This window comes from Dendropsophus ebraccatus, chromosome 8 (genome assembly GCF_027789765.1).
Source record: "Dendropsophus ebraccatus isolate aDenEbr1 chromosome 8, aDenEbr1.pat, whole genome shotgun sequence".
Classification (NCBI taxonomy): Eukaryota; Metazoa; Chordata; class Amphibia; order Anura; family Hylidae; genus Dendropsophus; species Dendropsophus ebraccatus.
Window position 1 is genome coordinate 105,907,196 of NC_091461.1, and position 19,560 is coordinate 105,926,755.

General features: G+C 43.5%; 1 protein-coding gene across 5 annotated transcripts in view; it reads left to right on the forward strand.

Moving 5' to 3' along the window:
- The window catches only part of FGGY (FGGY carbohydrate kinase domain containing), a 381,964-nt gene that overhangs the window by 310,659 nt on the left and 51,745 nt on the right, over window positions 1-19,560 (forward strand). For all 5 annotated transcript variants that reach the window (XM_069981325.1, XM_069981328.1, XM_069981327.1 and 2 more), the window contains one exon: window positions 5,279-5,382. In XM_069981325.1, the coding sequence (XP_069837426.1) occupies window positions 5,279-5,382 (104 nt within the window). The remainder of the gene's footprint in view (window positions 1-5,278; window positions 5,383-19,560) is intronic.

Below are 19,560 nucleotides of genomic sequence, written 5' to 3' on the forward strand. Positions count from 1 at the left end.
CACAATAAAGTTAAAAAAGTAAATGCCCCCTAGATATATTCACATTCAGGCAACAGTTACCAGTTATGATTACTCTTTGGAAAATCAGAGCATGGAATAAAAAAAAAATTCTCTGAGAGAGTCCCATACATTCTAGAAGGAGTGTCTCATAAATCCTCATGGAAGGATTTTTATAGATCTTCAAGGGAAGGTTTTGTATATCTTCAGAGGAGAATCCCATACCTCCTCAGGGGAGGGCCTTGTACATCCTAAGACTGTCTCATACATCCTCATGGGAGTGTTTGACAGATCCTCAGGGGAGGGTCTCATACATCATCAGAGGAGAAGGAGTGTCTTATAAATCCTCAGGGAAGGGCCTTGTACATCTTAGGGGGAATGTCTTATATACCCTCATAGAAATGTTTTATAGAGCTTCAGGGGAGAGTCTCATACATCCTCAGAGGAGTATATTAGAGATCTTCAGAGGAGGGTCTCATAAATCCTCAGGGGGCAATTTTATAGATCTTCAGGGGAGGGTTTAATAAATTCTTAAAGTATCCTCAGCGGAAGGTCTCATACATCCTTAGGGAAGGGCCTTGGACATTCTAGGAGTGTCTTACAGATCTGGAATTGTTTTTTAGAACTTCAGGGAAAGGTCTCATACATCCTCAAAAGAGAGTCCCATATACCCTCAGGGGAGGGCCTTGTATATCCTAGGGGGAGTGTCTCATACATCCTTAAGGGAGTGTTTTATGAATCTTCATATATCCTCAGGTGAGAGTAAAATACATCCTTGGGGAAGTGTTTTAGATATCTTCAGAAGAGGGTCTCATACATCCTCATGTGACAGTTTTATAGATCCTCAGAGGAAGGTCTTATACATCCCCAGTGGAGGGTTGTATAGATCTTCATGGGACATCTTACATCCTTGGGGGCGGCACCATTCTTATGGAACCACAGAGGAGGGCCCTTTAATTCAGAAAAATTTATGAAAATCCAACAATAAAATCCAACAACAAAAAATTAGTTATTGTAGCTAAGGGCCACAACAAACATCTCAGTACCACCAAATGTGAGTGAAATATCTGGCGCCAGAAACCCTGAACACCATGCGCAACGTCTTAATGTTTTCCTCAAAAATGGTGGTGATGAAGTGGAATAGGTACTTAGATACTGTGCTTCATCTCTGCTGACAGCATCAAAAGTTATGGAAACAGATACCCTCACTCAGCATGCAGCATCACAATAACATGTTTAGATACTTAAAGCGACTCTGTACCCACAATCTGACCCCCCAAACCACTTGTACCTTCAGATAGCTGCTTTTAATCCAAGATCTGTCCTTCGGTCCGTTTGGCAGGTGATGCAGTTATTGTGCTAAAAAACAACGTTTAAGCTGGCATCCCCCTGCCCTACGGGAGTATCTGTGCCCTCACTTTGCACCACCCCTCCGTCCCTCCTCCCCACCCTCTTCATCATTAGAAATGCCACTGGAACATTTTCTCCATGCTGAACATTGCACAGGTTTTTTAACGATCCAGCCCATGTGCCGTGCTGACACAGCTGACAAATAGGAAGCAATCTGCCTGGAGCATTCCTAATGATGAGGAGGGTGGGGGGGAGGGACAGAGGTTGTGCCAGCCTAATGCATACACAATCTAGGCCACGCCCGTAGGGCACGGGGCTGCCAGTTTAAAAGCTGTTTTTTTTCCGCACAATAACTGCATCACCTGCCGAACGGACCCCAGGACAGATCTTGAATTAAAAGCAGCTATCCGAAGGTACAAGTGGTTTGGGGGGGGGGGGGGGGGGGGGTCAGATTTTGGGTAAAGAGTCGCTTTAAACTCAGCAGACAATATGACACTTAAAGCGACTCTGTACCCATAATCTGTCCCCCCACCCCCAAACCACTTGTACCTTCGGATAGCTGCTTTTAATCCAAGATCTGTCCTGGGGTCCATTCGGCGGGTGATGCAGTTATTGTCCTAAAAAACAAATTTAAAACTTGCAGCCCGATGCCCAACGGCCGTGACCTAGAGTATCTGTGCCCTAACCTTGCACCACCCCTCCGTCCCTCCTCCCCACGCTCTTCATCATTAGAAATGCCACTGGCAGGATTTTTCCTATTCCTCTGTAGTGAACACTGCACAGGTGCCTTAACGATCCAGCCCATGTTCCATGTTCTCACAGCTGATGAATAGGAGACAATCTTCCTGGAGGAGGGTTGTGCCAGACTAATGCACACACACTTTAGGCCACAGCCGTTTGGCACAGGGCTGCAAGTGTAAAAGTGTTTTTTTAGGACAATAACTGCATCTTGGATTAAAAGCAGCTATCTGAAGGTACAAGCGGTTTGGGGTGGGCAGTTTGTGGGTACAGAGTCGCTTTAATAGCATTAAACAGGTTAACAGGCTTAAATACTAAATACAAATACTAAATAAGTTCTAAATATTTTACACAGAGAGATTTATCAGGTATTGATTTGAAAAGAGGAGACATCTCAGTTTATTGTTTATAGTCTGTTCCTGGCTTTGGCTTCAAAGATCTGTCAGATAAATCTCTCTGTGTAAACGCAGCATAAGCTGAGCACACAGTATGACACATGATTGACTAAGATATCCTGTGTGCAGGGGTAAATTCAAAGACCTGGCCGGGTCACAGAACGGCCGGTGTCATACTCCATGTGAACATGGCCTTAAGGCCCTATTCCACGGGTCGTTTAGAGGAGTAATATCGTTCGTATTCGGCCGATATCGACCGCTACGAACGATATTCGTCCCGTGGAATAGAGTGCAACGATCAGCCGACATCGTTCATGTCGGCTGATCGTTGCAGTCGCTTGTTTTTCAACATGTTGAAAAACAAGTGACTGATATAGCAGCGATCTGCTGCCGTCGCTCCGTTGAATAGGAGCATCGGCAGCAGACGCTGCTATATCCTATGGGCTGCCCGGACGATCAGCGATCCCCCGGGCAGCCCCCCCAGCAGCTCCCCGCCGCCCCTCCCGCACTCACCCGCTCGCTGACGCCGCGTTGAATAGCGGCGGCAGCGAGCGGGGAACGAGGAGCAAACGAGCGCTAATAGCGCTCGTTTGCTCCTTCAAAAGACTCGTGGAATAGGGGCATTACACATTATAGGCTTAGATACTATTTAACAGCTGACACTATTTTACATGCTGTTCCCCAACCTGTGGCCTTAATGCTGGGTGTTGTAGCTCTGCAAGACCTGGAAAAAGGTTAGGAGACACTGCATTATACACTGGCTCAGCAGACAGTATTAGATTAGATTAGTATTAGACAGCTTAGATACATCGCAAGTTAACATCTATTGAAAAAACTTTCTTAAAAACTTCAAAGCCCCATTGCGTAGCGGAGTTTGTGATACAATACAGAATGTAACTTTTCCTTGCGGTGAGGTTGACCCCATTGTCCCGGGCTGCAGACTTTCCTGGTTCGTGGGAATGTAGTCAGCGCAGTGTTGGGGGCTTCTCTCCAGAGGGACGCTGGCTGAGCCTGGGGTCTGCTCCGGCTGAGGAGGTGCTGACAGCCTCAGGAAATGCTTAAATTGCAACCATTTTCCAATAACACGCGGGAGGCGAGCGCGGCTGCAGCGACAGGTACACACTGGCCCTATAGTCTGCGCACAATGAGCTCGCAGCTGCTTTTTTTGGGCTCGTGTCGCAGTTAATCAGGTTTTCGGCCACAGCTGTTAAACAACGGCTTCGCCATATTAATTGGGGTTATAAAACGCCGTGCTTATACAGCTGCCTCATTACCGCCGCGCCATTGTACAGGCACCAAATCACCCCCTGTCCCCCCCGTCACATCAGGACAGGGGGTGCAGGCCGGGTCACCGACAGAATGACACAAAGGATTAGCATCAGATTTATTAGTAGTAGAAACAATAGTATAAAACATCAGCTCATAATGATAGAAGTGAAGCCAGTAGGCTAAGAAAGAAAAAAGGTTGTAATGAATTTGCTAAAAGTTTCAGCTTCAGCAAAAAGATTTTTGGGTGTAAATCGCTCGAAATGTGTGTTGTTGCCCACAGAGCATTGTCTAGATAGGATACAACTATATCAGCTGAGGGCAGGATCTAGATATGTAATGTATTATGGTGCGTTTACACAGACAGATTTATCTGACAGATCCTTGAGGCCAAAGCCAGGAACAGACTATAAACAGGGATCAGATCATGAAGGAAAGATTTGGCTTTGGCTTTCAAAATCTGTCAGATCAATCTCTCTGTGTAAACGCACCCTCAGTCTGGAATCCAGGCTGTGTAGCTCACAGAGCATTGTCTAGTCTGGATACAATTATATCACTTCTCAGCTAAAAGCAGGGCTAGCTATGTACAATGTGTCAGTCTGGAATCCAGGCTGTGTAGCTCACAGAGCATTGTCTAGTCTGGATACAATTGTATCACTTCTCAGATTAGGGAATGCGGCCATATTGATGGCTATCTTCAAACTTTCTCAGAAAGTGACAAAAAATTGTCTCCTTCTATCAATAACAATGCACAGATTTACTAAGAAGCCAATTCAAAGTGTCTACCAATATGGCTGCACTTCTTATTGTCTTCTAGCAAAAAGACTGCAGAAGCTTAAAGGGATACTCTGGACAAGATTTTTTTTTTTTTTTCAATCATCTGGTATCAGAAAGTTATAAAGATTTGTAAATTACTTTTTTCAGTACTTTTCAGCTGCTGTATGTCCTGCAGGAATTGGTGTATTATTTCCAGTCTGACACAGTGCTTTCTGCTGCCATCTCTGTCCATGTCAGGAACTGTCCAGAGCAGCAGCAAATCCCCATAGAAAACTTTTTTTGATCAGGGCAGTTCCTGACATGAACAGTGGTGGCAGCAGAGAGCACTGTGTCAGGCTGGAAAAAAATACACCACTTCTTGCAGGACATACAGCAGCTGATAAGTACTGGAAGTCTTGAGATTTTTAAATAGAATTAATTTACATATCTGTATAACACCAGTTGATTTGAAAAAAAAAAAAATAATAATGCTTTATTTTGTATAGCGCACACTGATTCCGCAGCACTGTACCCCTTTAATAGAAAATAAGTCAATATCTATGTAAAAAAAAAAAAAATTCACAATGATAAAAACTCCAGCTGCTTCTCTCTCTCCTATACTTTTATTGGTGCGATTCTCGTTTTCGGGTGCAAATCACCTTTAAATCTTTATTTATTGTATATTGTAAATTATTATCCATTTTTTTAGAATGACCTGTATAATTTCTAGCATATCTGAATGGCGATGTTTATAATTCTCTTTCTTTCTCGATCAGGAGTGATCGGTGCCGATGTGACCGGATATAACCTGCCGTGTGAGAATCAGCCAATCACGTCGCGGCTGGCGTTGATCTGTGGAACGTCCTCCTGTCATATGGCGGTCAGTATCCCATCGATAACTTCTCTTGTATTGTGCAGCGCGGCCCCCGCGTCCTCACTTCACCTCTCACAGGAGTCTACAGAGACATCGCCTAAGTTTATAAAATGTGGTATTTATGTCTGCGCGGACAGGTCTGGAAACAAATGGGGCGCGACGCCCGGTGTTCTGAATCGCCATCCTCTATTCATCATTTCTACACATATAGGGACAAGAAAGGACACAGACAGCGCAAAACCCCAGAGAACTATTTTTTTCCTTTAAAGGGCACATGTCATTATAACAAACCTCTGACATGTCATAGCAACATGTCAGCGGTTTGTATCAGTGGGAATCCAGGTGCTGAAACACCCGCCGATCGCCACAACAAAGGAGCTACTTTAGCAGTGAGAGCGGAGATGAACGGGCAGCACCCGGAACCCACCAATACAAACGTCAGACATGTCGCTATGACATGTCAGAAGTTTGTTTTAATGATAGGTGCACTTTAAAGGCCAAGTCCAGAAACACTTCAGATATGCATGAAATGACCCAACATGACATAGATATGAAAATAACCTCTCCTAAAATAAAAGAGTCAATGTTAGGTCTCTTTTTTCCCTCCTTGTGCTTAATAGGCCATAGCAGTTGGATTTTTTTCACCTAGAAACCCACATGAGCCCTTATTTTTTGCGCCACTAATTGTACTTTGCAATGACAGGCTGAGTTTTTGCATAAAGAAATTGAAAAAAAAAAAACAACGCATTTCTTTTATTTGGAGGGTTTTTGTTTTTACGCCGCTCGCCCTGGGGTAAAACTGTCTTATTATATATGTTCCTCAAGTCGTTACGATTATAACGATATGTAACATGTATAACTTTTATATTATTTGATGGCTTGTAAAAAATTCAAACCATTGTTAACAAATATATGTTCCTTAAAATCGGTCTATTCCCAGGCTTATAGCGCTTTTATCCTTTGGTCTATGGGGCTGTGTGAGGTGTCATTTTTCTGCGTCTTGATCTTTACTTTCTATCGGTACCTTGATTGCGCATATACGACTTTTTGATCGCTTTTTATTACAATTTTTCTGGATTCGATGCAACCAAAAATGCGCAAATTTGCACTTTGGGATTTTTTGGCGCTGACGCCATTTACCGTGCGAGATCAGGAATGTGATTAATTAATATTTTGGGCGATTACGCATGCGGCGATACCAAATATGTTTGTTTATTTTTTTATTTATTTTTATTTATAACATGGGAAAAGGCGGTGATTCAAACTTTTATTAGGGGAGGGGATTTTTTATTAATAATAACTTTTTTTTTTCTTTTACACTTATACTAGAAACCCCCTGGGGGACTTCTAGTATAAGTACACTGATCTCTCATTGAGATCTATGCTGTATAGTTATACAGCATAGATCAATGAGATAGGCACTGGATTGCTTCTGGCTGCTGTAGCCGGAAGCAATCGAGTGCCGAGTCGGGATCAGCGCCATTACGGCGCAGACCCCGGCCTGAGACGGATTTGTGGATCGCTCCTCCGGGACAACGACCCAGGGATCAGCTGCAGTAAGTAATTATTTAATTAGTGGGCATGGCGATCGGACCGTGCCTGCTAATAGCTGCGGTCCCAAAGTTTTTTAAAATCGCCTGCACTCTGGCCGGAATTCCATTACAATCAATTTAATCGGCAATTTCATTAAATAACAGCCTTGGTTGCAAAACTGCAAATACGGCCGTAGTTTAATGAAATTATACATTGTGTGAACATAGCCTAAAGGTGCATTCCCATCTGAGCTTGATATTCTCTGTCCATAGCATAGGGGATCACAAGCTGATCACTGGAGATTCGATGGCAACGGCTTCCATTGTTCCAGAGCAATGAGACTCTGACCCGTCAAAATTTCTCTCATTGACAGGAAGACTTTAGGTAGCAGAGAGTAGGGTAGAGTTCATACTTAGTTTATTAACTCATATTTGTTTTATATTATGCAGCAAAATATATGCAACAAAACCTGCTCAGTGTGCACCCATTGTTTTCAATGGGTGTTTTATAGTAGATTCTAAAAGATTTGTCAGGTCCATACCAGTTACAGAGCTGCAGACACAGGAACAAAGGTGATAGCAAGATAAAACAAATGATGCCTTTACCTTTGCTGATGGCCATTGGAAGAGTTTATATTTTCTTTGAAAGCTCAAGTGTCACAAAACCGATGCTAAGCCGCAGCATGCATGCCTCCTCCTCCACCTCTCCCTTCCTTGACGGATTGACATACAGGGCTAGAGTCAAGACAGGGAGGGGTGGGAGGCAGGAGGTGTGCATGCTGTGGCTCAGCATCAATTCTGTGGTACTTCAGCTTCCAAGGAAAAATGCAGTTTTATAACTCTGCAAATAGCCATCAGCAAGGGCAAAGGCATAATTAGTTTTATCTTGTTATCACCTATGTGCCTGTGTCTGCAGCTCTGTAACTAGTATGGACCTGACCTGACACTTAATCCCCAAAAAAGTTGCAGGCCACTTGCAGTAATGGTAACATGAAATCGAGTGGATTCCTGACCTAATACTGACACTAATCTGCTCAATTATGCAGTGTAGTTATTTAGGTAGGTTATTTATTTAGATAGGTGACAACCATAGGAAAATTCACTAGATGTAACATAGGGGTTGTCACTTGACTTTCCCCTCCTCTAGATACTGAATCAGAGAAAGCTGTGGTTGTACTTAATGCGTCCTGTTATCACTCAGCTTTCCAAGGATCAGATACAGCTGCGGCCAAATGCACACAGCCCTGCGTCACCTCACCCTCACAATCCCTTCTGTCATTGGAGCCGCTGCTAAACCTTCTCTTCTATCATTACTTGGGGATTAACAACTTTTTTTAAATCTCCGTTCAGTGATGATAAAACCATTACAGGCCCCAGGCCAGGCACAGAGATCAGGCAATTAATACACAATGTTAATAGTGCGGACTTCCCCTTTAAGAAACACAGGGGGAGATTTATCGAACATAGTGTAAAGTGAAACCGGCTCAGTTGCCCCTAGCAACCAATCAGATTCCACCTTTCATTCCTCACAGACTCTTTGGGAAATGAAAGGTGGAATCTGATTGGTTGCTAGCCAGTTTCACTTTACACCATGTTCGATAAATCTCCCCCCATGTTTCTTAAAGGGGAAGTCTTTGCGCCTGGCCTGGCCCCCATAGGTGCTACCATCACAAGCTTCCTATAGAAGACAGTGAGAAGCAGATAATGGAGGCCGCGCTGCTCCCTCATGTCTTGGTGTCTGAGATTCAGATTTTTTTGTCCTGCCTGAGTTTGGCGCAGTAAAGAAGACGGGTTTGTTCTACAGCGGATTCCCAGACATGACTGAAACTCACATAACCGTGTCCGCTGTTACTGCTGCTAATTGTAATTACCAGTAATACGTGCATCAGGAGCGTCTGAGAGGGATTCGCGATACGCCATGTGACAATATATATATTCTGATATAGAAGAAGTACACACACTAAACATATTAATAAAAGCTACATAAAGTCACAGAAAAAACAGACATGGTAGCACATCCATATACTTGTCACTGATCACTAGATACTATGAACAACAGGAGTTAGGGTCCATTTACACAGAAAGATTATCTGATAGATTATCTGCCAAATATCTGAAGCCAAAGCCAGGAATGGATTTGAAAAGAGGAGAAATCTCAGTCTTTCCTTTATGACTTGATCTCGGTTTATAGTCTGTTTCTGGCTTTGGCTTCAAATCTTTGGCAGATAATCTGTCAGATACTCTTTCTGTGTAAATGGACCCTTACATTTTGATAAAAGCCCACACACCACATCAAGATTCCTGATACGTGTGGATCACTAAATAAAAAATGGCGCAGCCCCATGTGGCGATCACCAGCGCAACAACAACAACAGCACCAGACAGGAGAGCGACCTACAATAAAGTCACTGTGTAAATACACATTACATTTATAGAAGAGCAAACTTTTCAAAACTCCGCTTTGGCAGGTCCAACAAACTTTCAAGCAAAGTTTGGGTTCATCTGAACGAACCTTAAATGAACCGAACTAAAACAGCTAAATGATTCCTTGTGTTTAGCTGTTTTAGTGCGGTTCTGCAAGTTCGCTCATCAATTCTTACTTGTGTGCACTGCTCTGGTGTCCTCCTTCTCCAGTCTCTGGTGTCCCCACAGCCACCTCCAGCCCATTCAGCAAGTTACTGGTGGTGGCTTTTATGTGTATTCATTTGTGCAGCCGCCATCTTGTTACAAAGTTTGCAAAGTGTGTAATGTATCTCTGTTCGTAAGATTTGGTTCGCTCATCTCTAAATAATTACATACATTACATTACTGATCCTGTACTGATCCTGATTTACATCCTGTATTATACTCCGGAGCTGCACTCACCATTCTGCTGGTGGGGTCACTGTGTACATACATTACATTACTTATCCTGTACTGATCCTGAGTTACATCCTGTATTATACTCCAGAGCTGCACTCACTATTCTGCTGGTGGGGTCACTGTGTACATACATTACATTACTGATCCTGCACAGAACCAGAGTTACATCCTGTATGGTACTCCAGAGCTGCACTCACTATTCTGCTGGTGGGGTCACTGTGTACATACATTACATTACTTATCCTGTACTGATCCTGAGTTACATCCTGTATTATACTCCAGAGCTGCACTCACTATTCTGCTGGTGGGGTCACTGTGTACATACATTACATTACTGATCCTGCACAGAACCAGAGTTACATCCTGTTTGGTACTCCAGAGCTGGACTCACTGTTCTGTAGGCTCCTGAGCTGAAATCCTTCTGTTTCCAAAGAGTCTTTAGCGTTCTGTATTATTGGGTTATGGTATATTTCTATCAGGCACCCAAATGCTCTTTTTTTTTATAGAAAAAGTTAGGTTACAGTCAGTATGACCACTATGACAGATCCAGTAGGGTTGTCCCTCAGCTTCCCTATTGCTGTGCTATGCAGACCTACAGTCGCCTCATCTCTCCTGCCACACAGTAATGTTCTGGATTCTGGGAAAGCTGAGTAAGCCTCACTGTAAGAGTTATAATGGAAGCCTTTGCCATGATTAAGCAGTAAATTACAATTTCATTACCGGGTGGCACATTCATGGCATTGCTCAGATACATGACTGTGTGATTATCTCACATGCCCATACCTGTAAGATGTGGATATAAAAACGTTTAGTTCCAAGCCCAGAGGGGCACAGGTGAACTACAAAGCCAGCGTCATATGGTGGGCTACATGGCAGCTAACCTGGTGCGCCTCATACTGAAGACTGGCACCAACTACCTCAGTGAACAGAGAGAGGGAAAGCTGGGTGGCACGCATTTAGGAGGGACTGTGTTTGGCTTGGACTAAACATTGAAGTTTTCAGCCAAAATACAGTCTGGTAGTTTATAGGACATAACATAACACTGCTCTGATGTATATGGGAACCATTCATTACTTACAGTTTTCAGTGTCGGGCGAAAGGGGAAAAGGATAAAGCACATTTAGTATACAGAGCCATACAGGTAAATAGCGGTACACGTACAGTAAAGCGTCATGGCACATATAGTAGCATCATATAGTGATTTGTTATAATAAGGTATCCAGTGTATACCAGGGTGGTTCCTAAAGGTAAACTCTGCTTTAGAAATCCTTTACAGGGCAAGTCCATATATGATGGCCTCTGTACAGTTTACATACAGAATGAAAGGAGCTGTGTCGGAGTGTAAAAACATACATTACATTACTTATCTGTACTGAGTTACATCCTGTATTATACTCCAGAGTTGCACTCACTATTCTGCTGGTGGGGTCACTGTGTACATACATTACATTACTTATCCTGTACTGATCCTGTATTTTACCAAAGTGCTCCCAATCTCCTGTCCTCATATCCTTCTCACTAGCCTCAGATGTTGCTTGTATACAGGTCTTCCGTTATTGTTACCCTGGGGCTCTGCAGTGATTGGGAGGGGGAGATATTTTCACCACCAGATCACTGTAGCGGTTGGATTGTGGTCAGGTCGGGGTTGGACCGGTCTTCTATCCTCAGGTACGACAGGTACGACTTCTAAGCTACAGAAGCATCTTTGTGAGACTCCTGGGAAAGGGAAGAGGTTGGCAGCGGAGCTGTGAGAAAACTTTAGCTCTGCATTTCTTTGTGGTTTTGGCACGAGAACAGCCATTGGGGGGAATCTCACTAACACAAAGCAGAGGAACGGCTACAAGGCAGGACCAGAGAAGCAGCAGGACACTCTGCATAGAGGTCAATTTTGACCCTTTTGATCAGAAATTTTCTTAGTTTTGCGTTGTACAACCGCATTTTGTTAAAGGAGTCCATCATACATCAACTGACCACAGGGAGGTGGAAATCGGCAGAAGGCGTACCATTCTCCTGCAGCGCCTCCGCAGGGGAGAGCAAGTATTACACTATTCTTAGTAAAATCAGAGGGTTGTCCCAGTCGTCAGATATTGGGGCAGATTTTAACATTTTGCAGCATTTTCCTGATATGGTCCACCCCTTCTTGTATATCTCATTGGAGGTGCATTGACTCCCTCTAGTCTGTACGCTGAGGAAGGTTACAGTCTGGATATCACAAAGTGCAAAAATGTTCATCTCCTTAGAAAAATTCATCAGAAATCTCTTATTACACTGCATTGTACTCAGTCCTCCACAGTTTAAGGCCCGTCTTGTAGCTCTGTCCGGGCCTGGCCAGTTCCTGCTGTTTTTTGACAGGTGCCCGACTCTCATCCTGTACTCTGGGTTTTAATCTTTCTATTAATAGTCCTCAGGGTTTGTTCGGTCTTATACATTTCCAGTCTCTTTTTCGTCTCTTTTTCTATCTTGGATCCATCCCCGGCCAGATCTTGTTTTGTGTGACTGTGAGAGGCTCCGTGTCTGGCTGGGAAACACCAAGACACCTGCCAAGTGTGGAGCCTGGATGTTGGGTATTGCCTGGAGCCAGCATGGTGTGTGCGCTCCTCTCATCCATCCGCGAGTGTCGACAGGGCTGGAAACACAAGCTGGCTCACAGTGTTCTCGTAATGAGATCTCATGCAGTCCTAATGTTCAACAAACCAAGAAGGTTATCAAGTCTTCCTGGCCTCGTGGAGTGATATGATGCTCCATGTCCTCTGCTTGTGAAATGCCAAGAATAGGCCCAGAATCGGGTAAGAGATTTACCCACTGCAAACGTTAGCTACGTCACCAAGAAGTAACAAATATAATAAAAGAATGTAGTAATGACCTTGTGTAGACATGCTTTATAAAGAGATCCTTGCCCGAGAATACTCTAAAAGTCTTAAAGTGGGCATGCTCTCTAAAAGAGTCCTTTATTTCTAAAAGAGTGCTTGCCTAAGAAAACTCCTTTTAGTGGACATGATTCATAATAGGCCCTGGAGTGAGCAAGCAAGTCTCTGAGTGGTCATGCTCTCTAGAAAAGTACTTGCACATCCTCTGAAAAGGTCCCTGAATGGGCGTGCTTGTTAAAAGAGTCAGTGAGTGAACATGTTCTATAGAAGAGTCCAGTTTTTTTAGAGGAAAAAAACGCTAGAAATGTCTTTGCACTTCATACCTGCAACTGGCAACAGTATAAGGTGTATGGGGGCCTCCCCACTCTCCACCGACGGATGATGTTAGCAAAGATTGAGGTCGGGCATGCTGGATTTTCACTCTTTGTTCAGCCTCTTTGTTATTAGAGGGGTAAGATGGTCCCAGTAGATCCCAGTAGAAAACACATGAACTTTTTTACCCTGGTGGTCTAGATGGCAAAGAGTTTATTGGTAAAACCTCTGGTAGTCTATGTAATTGCAGGGTTAAATTTAGCATTTCATGTGGTCTAGAGGGATAAAGGGCTTACCTGCTTAAAATATCACTGTCCTTTAAATATTTTTGCAGAAACCAATAGTACAGGTGATTTTAAGAAACTTTGTGATTGGGTTTATTAGCCGAAAAATGCATTTTTATCATGAAAAAGCAGTTTGAATCTCTCCCCCCTGTCTTCATGGTTCTCTTAAGGAGAGGGGAGGGGTGGAGGAAGATGAGGCACCAAAACAGGACAACAAAGAGTTAATTTACAGCTACATCACCAGGCTATCTCCTCTGAAGTCAGCACTGACCTCTCTGACCTCTGAATACACACAGCTCTCACTGTGTAATACTTTGTTCTCTGCTCTCTGCTGGCGACTAATCTCCCTTAACATTCCTGATGGTCTAGGGTGATGAAGGCTTAACAGTTTAAGTTAATAAAAGTTACATTTACTATGCTTTATGGTGGCTTAACTGTAATATCCCCAGTGGTCTAAGACTGTCAATGGTTAAAGCTAACATCGCTGATGGTTAAAGGGCTTATATACTGTAAGTTAAAGTGTTACTTTTAATTAAACTTTTGATATATCCTCAGACATATTAAAAGTTGAAGCTCGCTCCTGAGACCTGCTGCAATCTGAACTATAGCCAGGCGAAGCACTCAGCAGCACGCTCCACTCCCCGGCCAGTCCAACCATTCGCCCTGTAGACTATAATAAGGCGGATAAGTTGGATTTGTCAAGTTCCTAAACATCGGAATTATCCTTGACAGTGACAACCTGAAGGAAAGCTGGGTGAGCTTGTCATTGAGGTTGTATTGGTGGCCACCCAGCTTTCCCAGAAACTGATGTACCAGAGCCAGTACACAGCAAATACGGATCAGGCATCGGATTCCTCTCCCTCCAGACAGAGAGCTTCTGGGCAGCTGGGAACCTTGAGATCTGCTCCAAGAATCTCAGCTGCTAATTGATACTTGGAAGAATAAGAGGCTGAAATAAATCCCTGCTCGAGGTTCTCGCTCCGGCCTCAGATTGATCCGTTCGGCCCAGAAATGAGTCACGTATTGTAACTGGAAGAGGTCAGCGCTCACATTCGGATTTCTGGAAGTTATTTCTATACAGCACGTGACTCGTCCGAATGTTTCTGGAGATTTTAATTCAGATGCCACGTGAATGTCTTGGCAAAAGTCTCCGACTTCGAAACAAAAGCATATTGGTTTTTTGGGGGTGGGAGTGGGGGGTTTCTTGGGAAGCTTCAGAGAATTACCAGCAGCAGAGGCTTCTGTATAACTTGGCTGCTGCTTTCCTGCAGACTACAGGGCTTGGTCTTTGTCTTGTCCAGAACAGACCAGGGCTGTAGTATTGTAGTCTAAGTTACAGGATGTTTTCTTCTCCATCCACAACCAAAGATGCACCGAGGATTCTGCGCCGAACATTGCATGATGGTTACACAGAGATCGTCACGTCTGTCAGCAGAACAAAGACAAACCATTGCCTTTGATTGCTGCTCTGGATGTGACTAGAGATAAGCCTTACAGAACTACAATATACAAGTATTTACAAAGTGACCCTGGTGTATATGGAAAGTGTCATTGTGTTTACCGGCTTCTGATTTGCTGCGGATTGATGCTAAGGGCCCTATTCCACCGGACGATTATCGTTTGGATAATCGTTAGCGATTAACGATCTCAAACGACCGCTATTGCGAAAGACCTGAAAACGTTCACTCATTTCCATGGAACGATAACCGTTACTTATGATCGTATTTGCGATTGCTTTTTCTTCGCTATTGCGTTCGTATCTACTGCGAACGACCGAGCGACGTCTTATTCAATGCGAACGTTTTGCAAACAAGCAACGATAAAAATAGGTCCAGGTCTTCTCGTTTGGTCATTAATCGTTAACTGCATTTCAACTGAACGATTATCGTTTAGATTTAAACGATTTAACGATAATCTGAACGATAATCGTCCGGTGGAATAGGGCCCTTAGAGTCATGTTGGACTTTGCTGCTGTGAAAGTGGCAAAGAGAGTGTGTAACACCGCTAACTGGTCTCTAGGTGGCAGAACTGGGTTTTAACTATATCAGTCACTTTTCTTTGGAACCAGCTGTGGCTTCCAGTAGTTAAAGGGAATGTGTCACCTACATTTTCTTTTACTGATTAGAATCAGATACTAAAACTTGTTTTTTCCTTTTTGTACTTTGTTATGGGGGCTGCCATTTTGCTGGACTGTTCTTAACAGCATTTAGTGACTTGCTTTACAGCAAGCCTCATGGACATAGAAGACAATATTCAGACTCTGTCCCCTTGAAATGAATGTAAAACATCATCGAGCGTGCTCTGTGACCTTAGAAGAGGTCATTCCACAGGGAGCTGCTATTATTCCCATATCTACTGGTGTCACATGTCGCTGCGATGCTGTACAGATCACTTTACAGCAGCATCCTCTTATCACCACAGACACAACAGGAAGCCTCAGCTTAGTTTGAGCCCCAGTGGTGAGAATGAAAACTGGAATATTTTAGGATTATTTTATAAAATAAAAAGAAAAATGGAAAATTAGAAAAAATTTCACCAAAAATTCTTAAAAAAACATGTTAAAACATAAAAACGCTACAAACATTTACAGAAAAACATACAAAAGCATGTATCATTGCTGGCAAGTAACAAGAATAGCATGACTGATGGAAGTCAGGAATAAAGCAAAAGATGACAAGGCAGGAGCTGACCCTAATCTATCCCTAGAATTTCTCCTGAACTCTAACATAACACCAGACTGACTAACTTGTCCCTGCAATTTTCTTATGAAAACTTTGGACTTACTCCTGTGTATAGAAACAAAAAGGAAATTGGACCAAAACCGAGGAAAACCCAAAACACCAATGCTTGCAACTAGGAAAAACCAAGAACAAACTGAAGAGCTTGAACAAGGTATTAGAGAGATACAAAGGGGTTAACCAGGAAAAGTGGGGAGTACAGTATAAAGCCCCCAACACATTTAACTCCCTTGCTCCTCGCTGATACCATGTTCACAAAGCTCTGGTCTCTGTTGCAGCAAGCTTCCGAGTTTGGGAACGGCAGCCACTGATTGGCTGAGCAGGCCTGTGATGTCACCTCACCAAACCAAGAAGCCTGCTGCAACACAGATTGAAGATGTATAAGGAGCAATGTATATAAAAAAAAAACCTGAACACCCTCCTTTAGAGAGAGGTTAACCAACAGGAACTCCATTGTTAACAATCTAGGATGAGCTGTCAGGATTTACCTGATCCAGAGCAATGGATCAGCTGTGAGACAGTTGTCTACTACTGTTCTAAACTAAAAGGAGAAACAGAATATTAAAGAGGTACTCTAGAGGAAAAATGTTTTAAATCAATTGATGTCAGAAAGTCATATAGATTTGTAATGTATGTCTATTTAAAAAATCTCCAGTTTTCCAGTACTTATCAGCTGCTGTATGTCCTGCAGGAAGTGATGTATTCTTTCCAGTCTCACACAGTGCTCTCTGCTGCCACCTCTGTCCATGTCAGGAACTGTCCAGAGCAGGAGCAAATCCCCTTCAAAACCCCTCCTGCTCTGGACAGTTCCTGACATGGACTGAGGTGGCATGAGAGAGCACTGTGTCAGACTGGAAGGAATACACCACTTCCTGCAGAACATACAGCAGCTTATAAAAACTGGAATAGAAGTAACTTACATATCTATATAACTTTTTGACACCTATTGATTAGAAAATAATAATAAAAATAATAATCACTGGAGTACCACTTTAAGAAGATGCCTGCTATCTGTAACAGGTGCCGAGCTGATTAAATGGCTTAGTTTCCCTTTATAGCCACTTTAATATTCTATATCACATAATACAGTAACTACCAGGCGTTCGTACTCTTGCAGCCCATGAGGTCGCCGGATTTCATCCGTTGGGTTTGTCCTATGTATTTCATGTGGTTTAGTAATGTAAACTGCGCGTGACGTCCGCAGCCTGATGTAAATCGCCAGCTATATAGTTTACATTCAGGATTCTGCATCTCTATTAATCTGACAAGTAAATAATCCAATAACATTCGAAGTTTAGAATTGAAGCCCCTTCTCTTGTTACATCCAATTGTTCTTCTTGTCAGAACATTTCCAGAATAGCAGAGCTCAGCACAAGACGATCCTGGAGGAAATCTCCCTGACCCCAGAAAACCTTCCGCAGCAATGTACATGGGGAGAACATGTGTCCTGGGAGGAGAGAAGCAGTAGGGCAGGATACAGGAGCAATGAGTGATACATGGGGGTGATATGGTCTACATTCTGTATTTGTTACAGTGTGTCGCCGCAGTATATAACGTAACATTATTTTCCCATCTTTGCTTAGAAAACGTCCCCCATTGTGCTATAGATCTGCAGTTTGGACTTCGGGATACCCAAGGTAGATGCCCACGTATATGAATAGACAATGAAGGCAGGGGTGGATTGTAATCTGCAACTGAAAGGCACTGTATATAGTTGAAGAAGGATGGCTTACAGCAGCACAGAGTATTTTAGGGCAATGGTGTGTAGGTCTTGTAGGTGTGGAAAGTCATCTGATTATGGATATAAGGATACAGGGTATATGAGAGGACAGAGGCCTGGTGTGACAATAAGAAGTGGAAAGTCTCACACAGAGGGTTACTCAATTGTAGGAGAAGGATCCACAGCAGCACAGAGTATTTCAAGAGAAGAGTTTGCTGCTGTCATGGGATGATGTTAGAGACAAGGGAGAGAGTTGGGAGATCACAGACTTTCTTACATATTTGAAGGAGGACGTTCCCCCACCAGCACAGAGTATTTAAGGAGAATGGCACAGTGATGCGATGAGTTAGTAACTACAGAGGTATATGAGGGACAGAGTCATGATGTGAAGGTAAAAATGGGGACGAGTGGTCACAGGTCACAGACTGAGTTGAGTTACACAGTGGAAGGAGAAGGGTCCACAGCAGCCCAGAGTATTTCAGGAGAACAGTGAGCTAACTTCATATGATGATATTAAAAATGAAAGAGGTATAAGAGAGTGGTGTGATGTGAAGAGGAGAATGGGGACAGTTGGGGCAATCACAAACTGAGAGCTAAAGAGTTGAAGGAGAAGGATCCACAGCAGCACAGAGTATGTCAGGCGGGAAGATAATGGGGGGGATTTACAAAGCGTACACCAGGGAGAAGGTGCAGATTCGCCCCTTCTCCTTGGCGTAGGCCTTCCGTACGGCCAGCTTGCCCATCTGGGCTGGCAGAGCTTGGGGGGGGGGGGGGGTGTAATAGGGCGGGGAGAAGGCCTCCTCCTGCGCCTAATTTATTATGATTTACGTGCGCCTCTTAGTGAATCCTGTCGGGTAAAGGGGGCGAGGCCTAATATAAATCCCCTCCATGTATGTATATGCAGTGGTACCTTGGTTTAAGAGTAACTTAAGCATTGCTTTAGTTTAAGAGCTCCCTGTACTGGGTGGGAGGGGGAGTGGGGGAGCGGCAGGGTCTGCATAGTGAGGTCTGCAGGTCTAATATGCCTGCACTCACACTCGGCTATACACACTGCTATAACGTGCCTGCACTTACACTCAGCCATTCCCACTGCTGTATAGAAAAGTCTCTGTCTCTGTCCTCGTGCACAGCTCTGTGATTCTCACTTCCTGGTCCATGCTGAACATACCTCTTCCCCATTTTTGTCATGTGACCACACAGACCTCTGACAGGAGCTCGCTTCTCTATTTTAGCCTGTTGTACTACACTACGGCATAAGGGGATTTGTTGTCCCATCCTGAATCTACAAACTGTGGCTGTTTTTTCAGGTTTATGCAATTACTATACATAATACACCACATGCTGATTGCTATATTGTACAGTAACTTATAGTATCACATATTCAGCTGTTTCTAAATGTTTGTTTCATCTGTTTTATATGTTATTCAGAATAAAAAATCATTATGTTTGGGGTGTGGAACCAATTGTCTGCATATCAGTGATTTCTTATGGGAAAATCTGCTTTGGTTTAAGAGTGGATTTGGATTACAAGCACAGTCCTGGAACGAATTATGCTCGTAATTCAAGGCACCACTGTATTTTGTTATAGTCCTTTCAAGCCCTCTTCCCTTGGTTTAAGAGAAGCTAAGGGTCCTATTCCACGGATCAATAATGTAAAAGAGCGGCAATCTGCTAGATCGGTGCTTGTTTACTGGGCCTATTCTACGGCCCGATAATCGTTTAGCGAGGGCTGCAGGGACATCGTTACCGATGTCCTTGCAGCCCTTGTTTTAACACCATACATTACCTTCACATGTTGCAGGTCTTCTCCTGCGCTCCTTCTTCCTCTTGGTCCCACGCGCAGCAGCAGCTTCAATGCTGCCTAAGCTG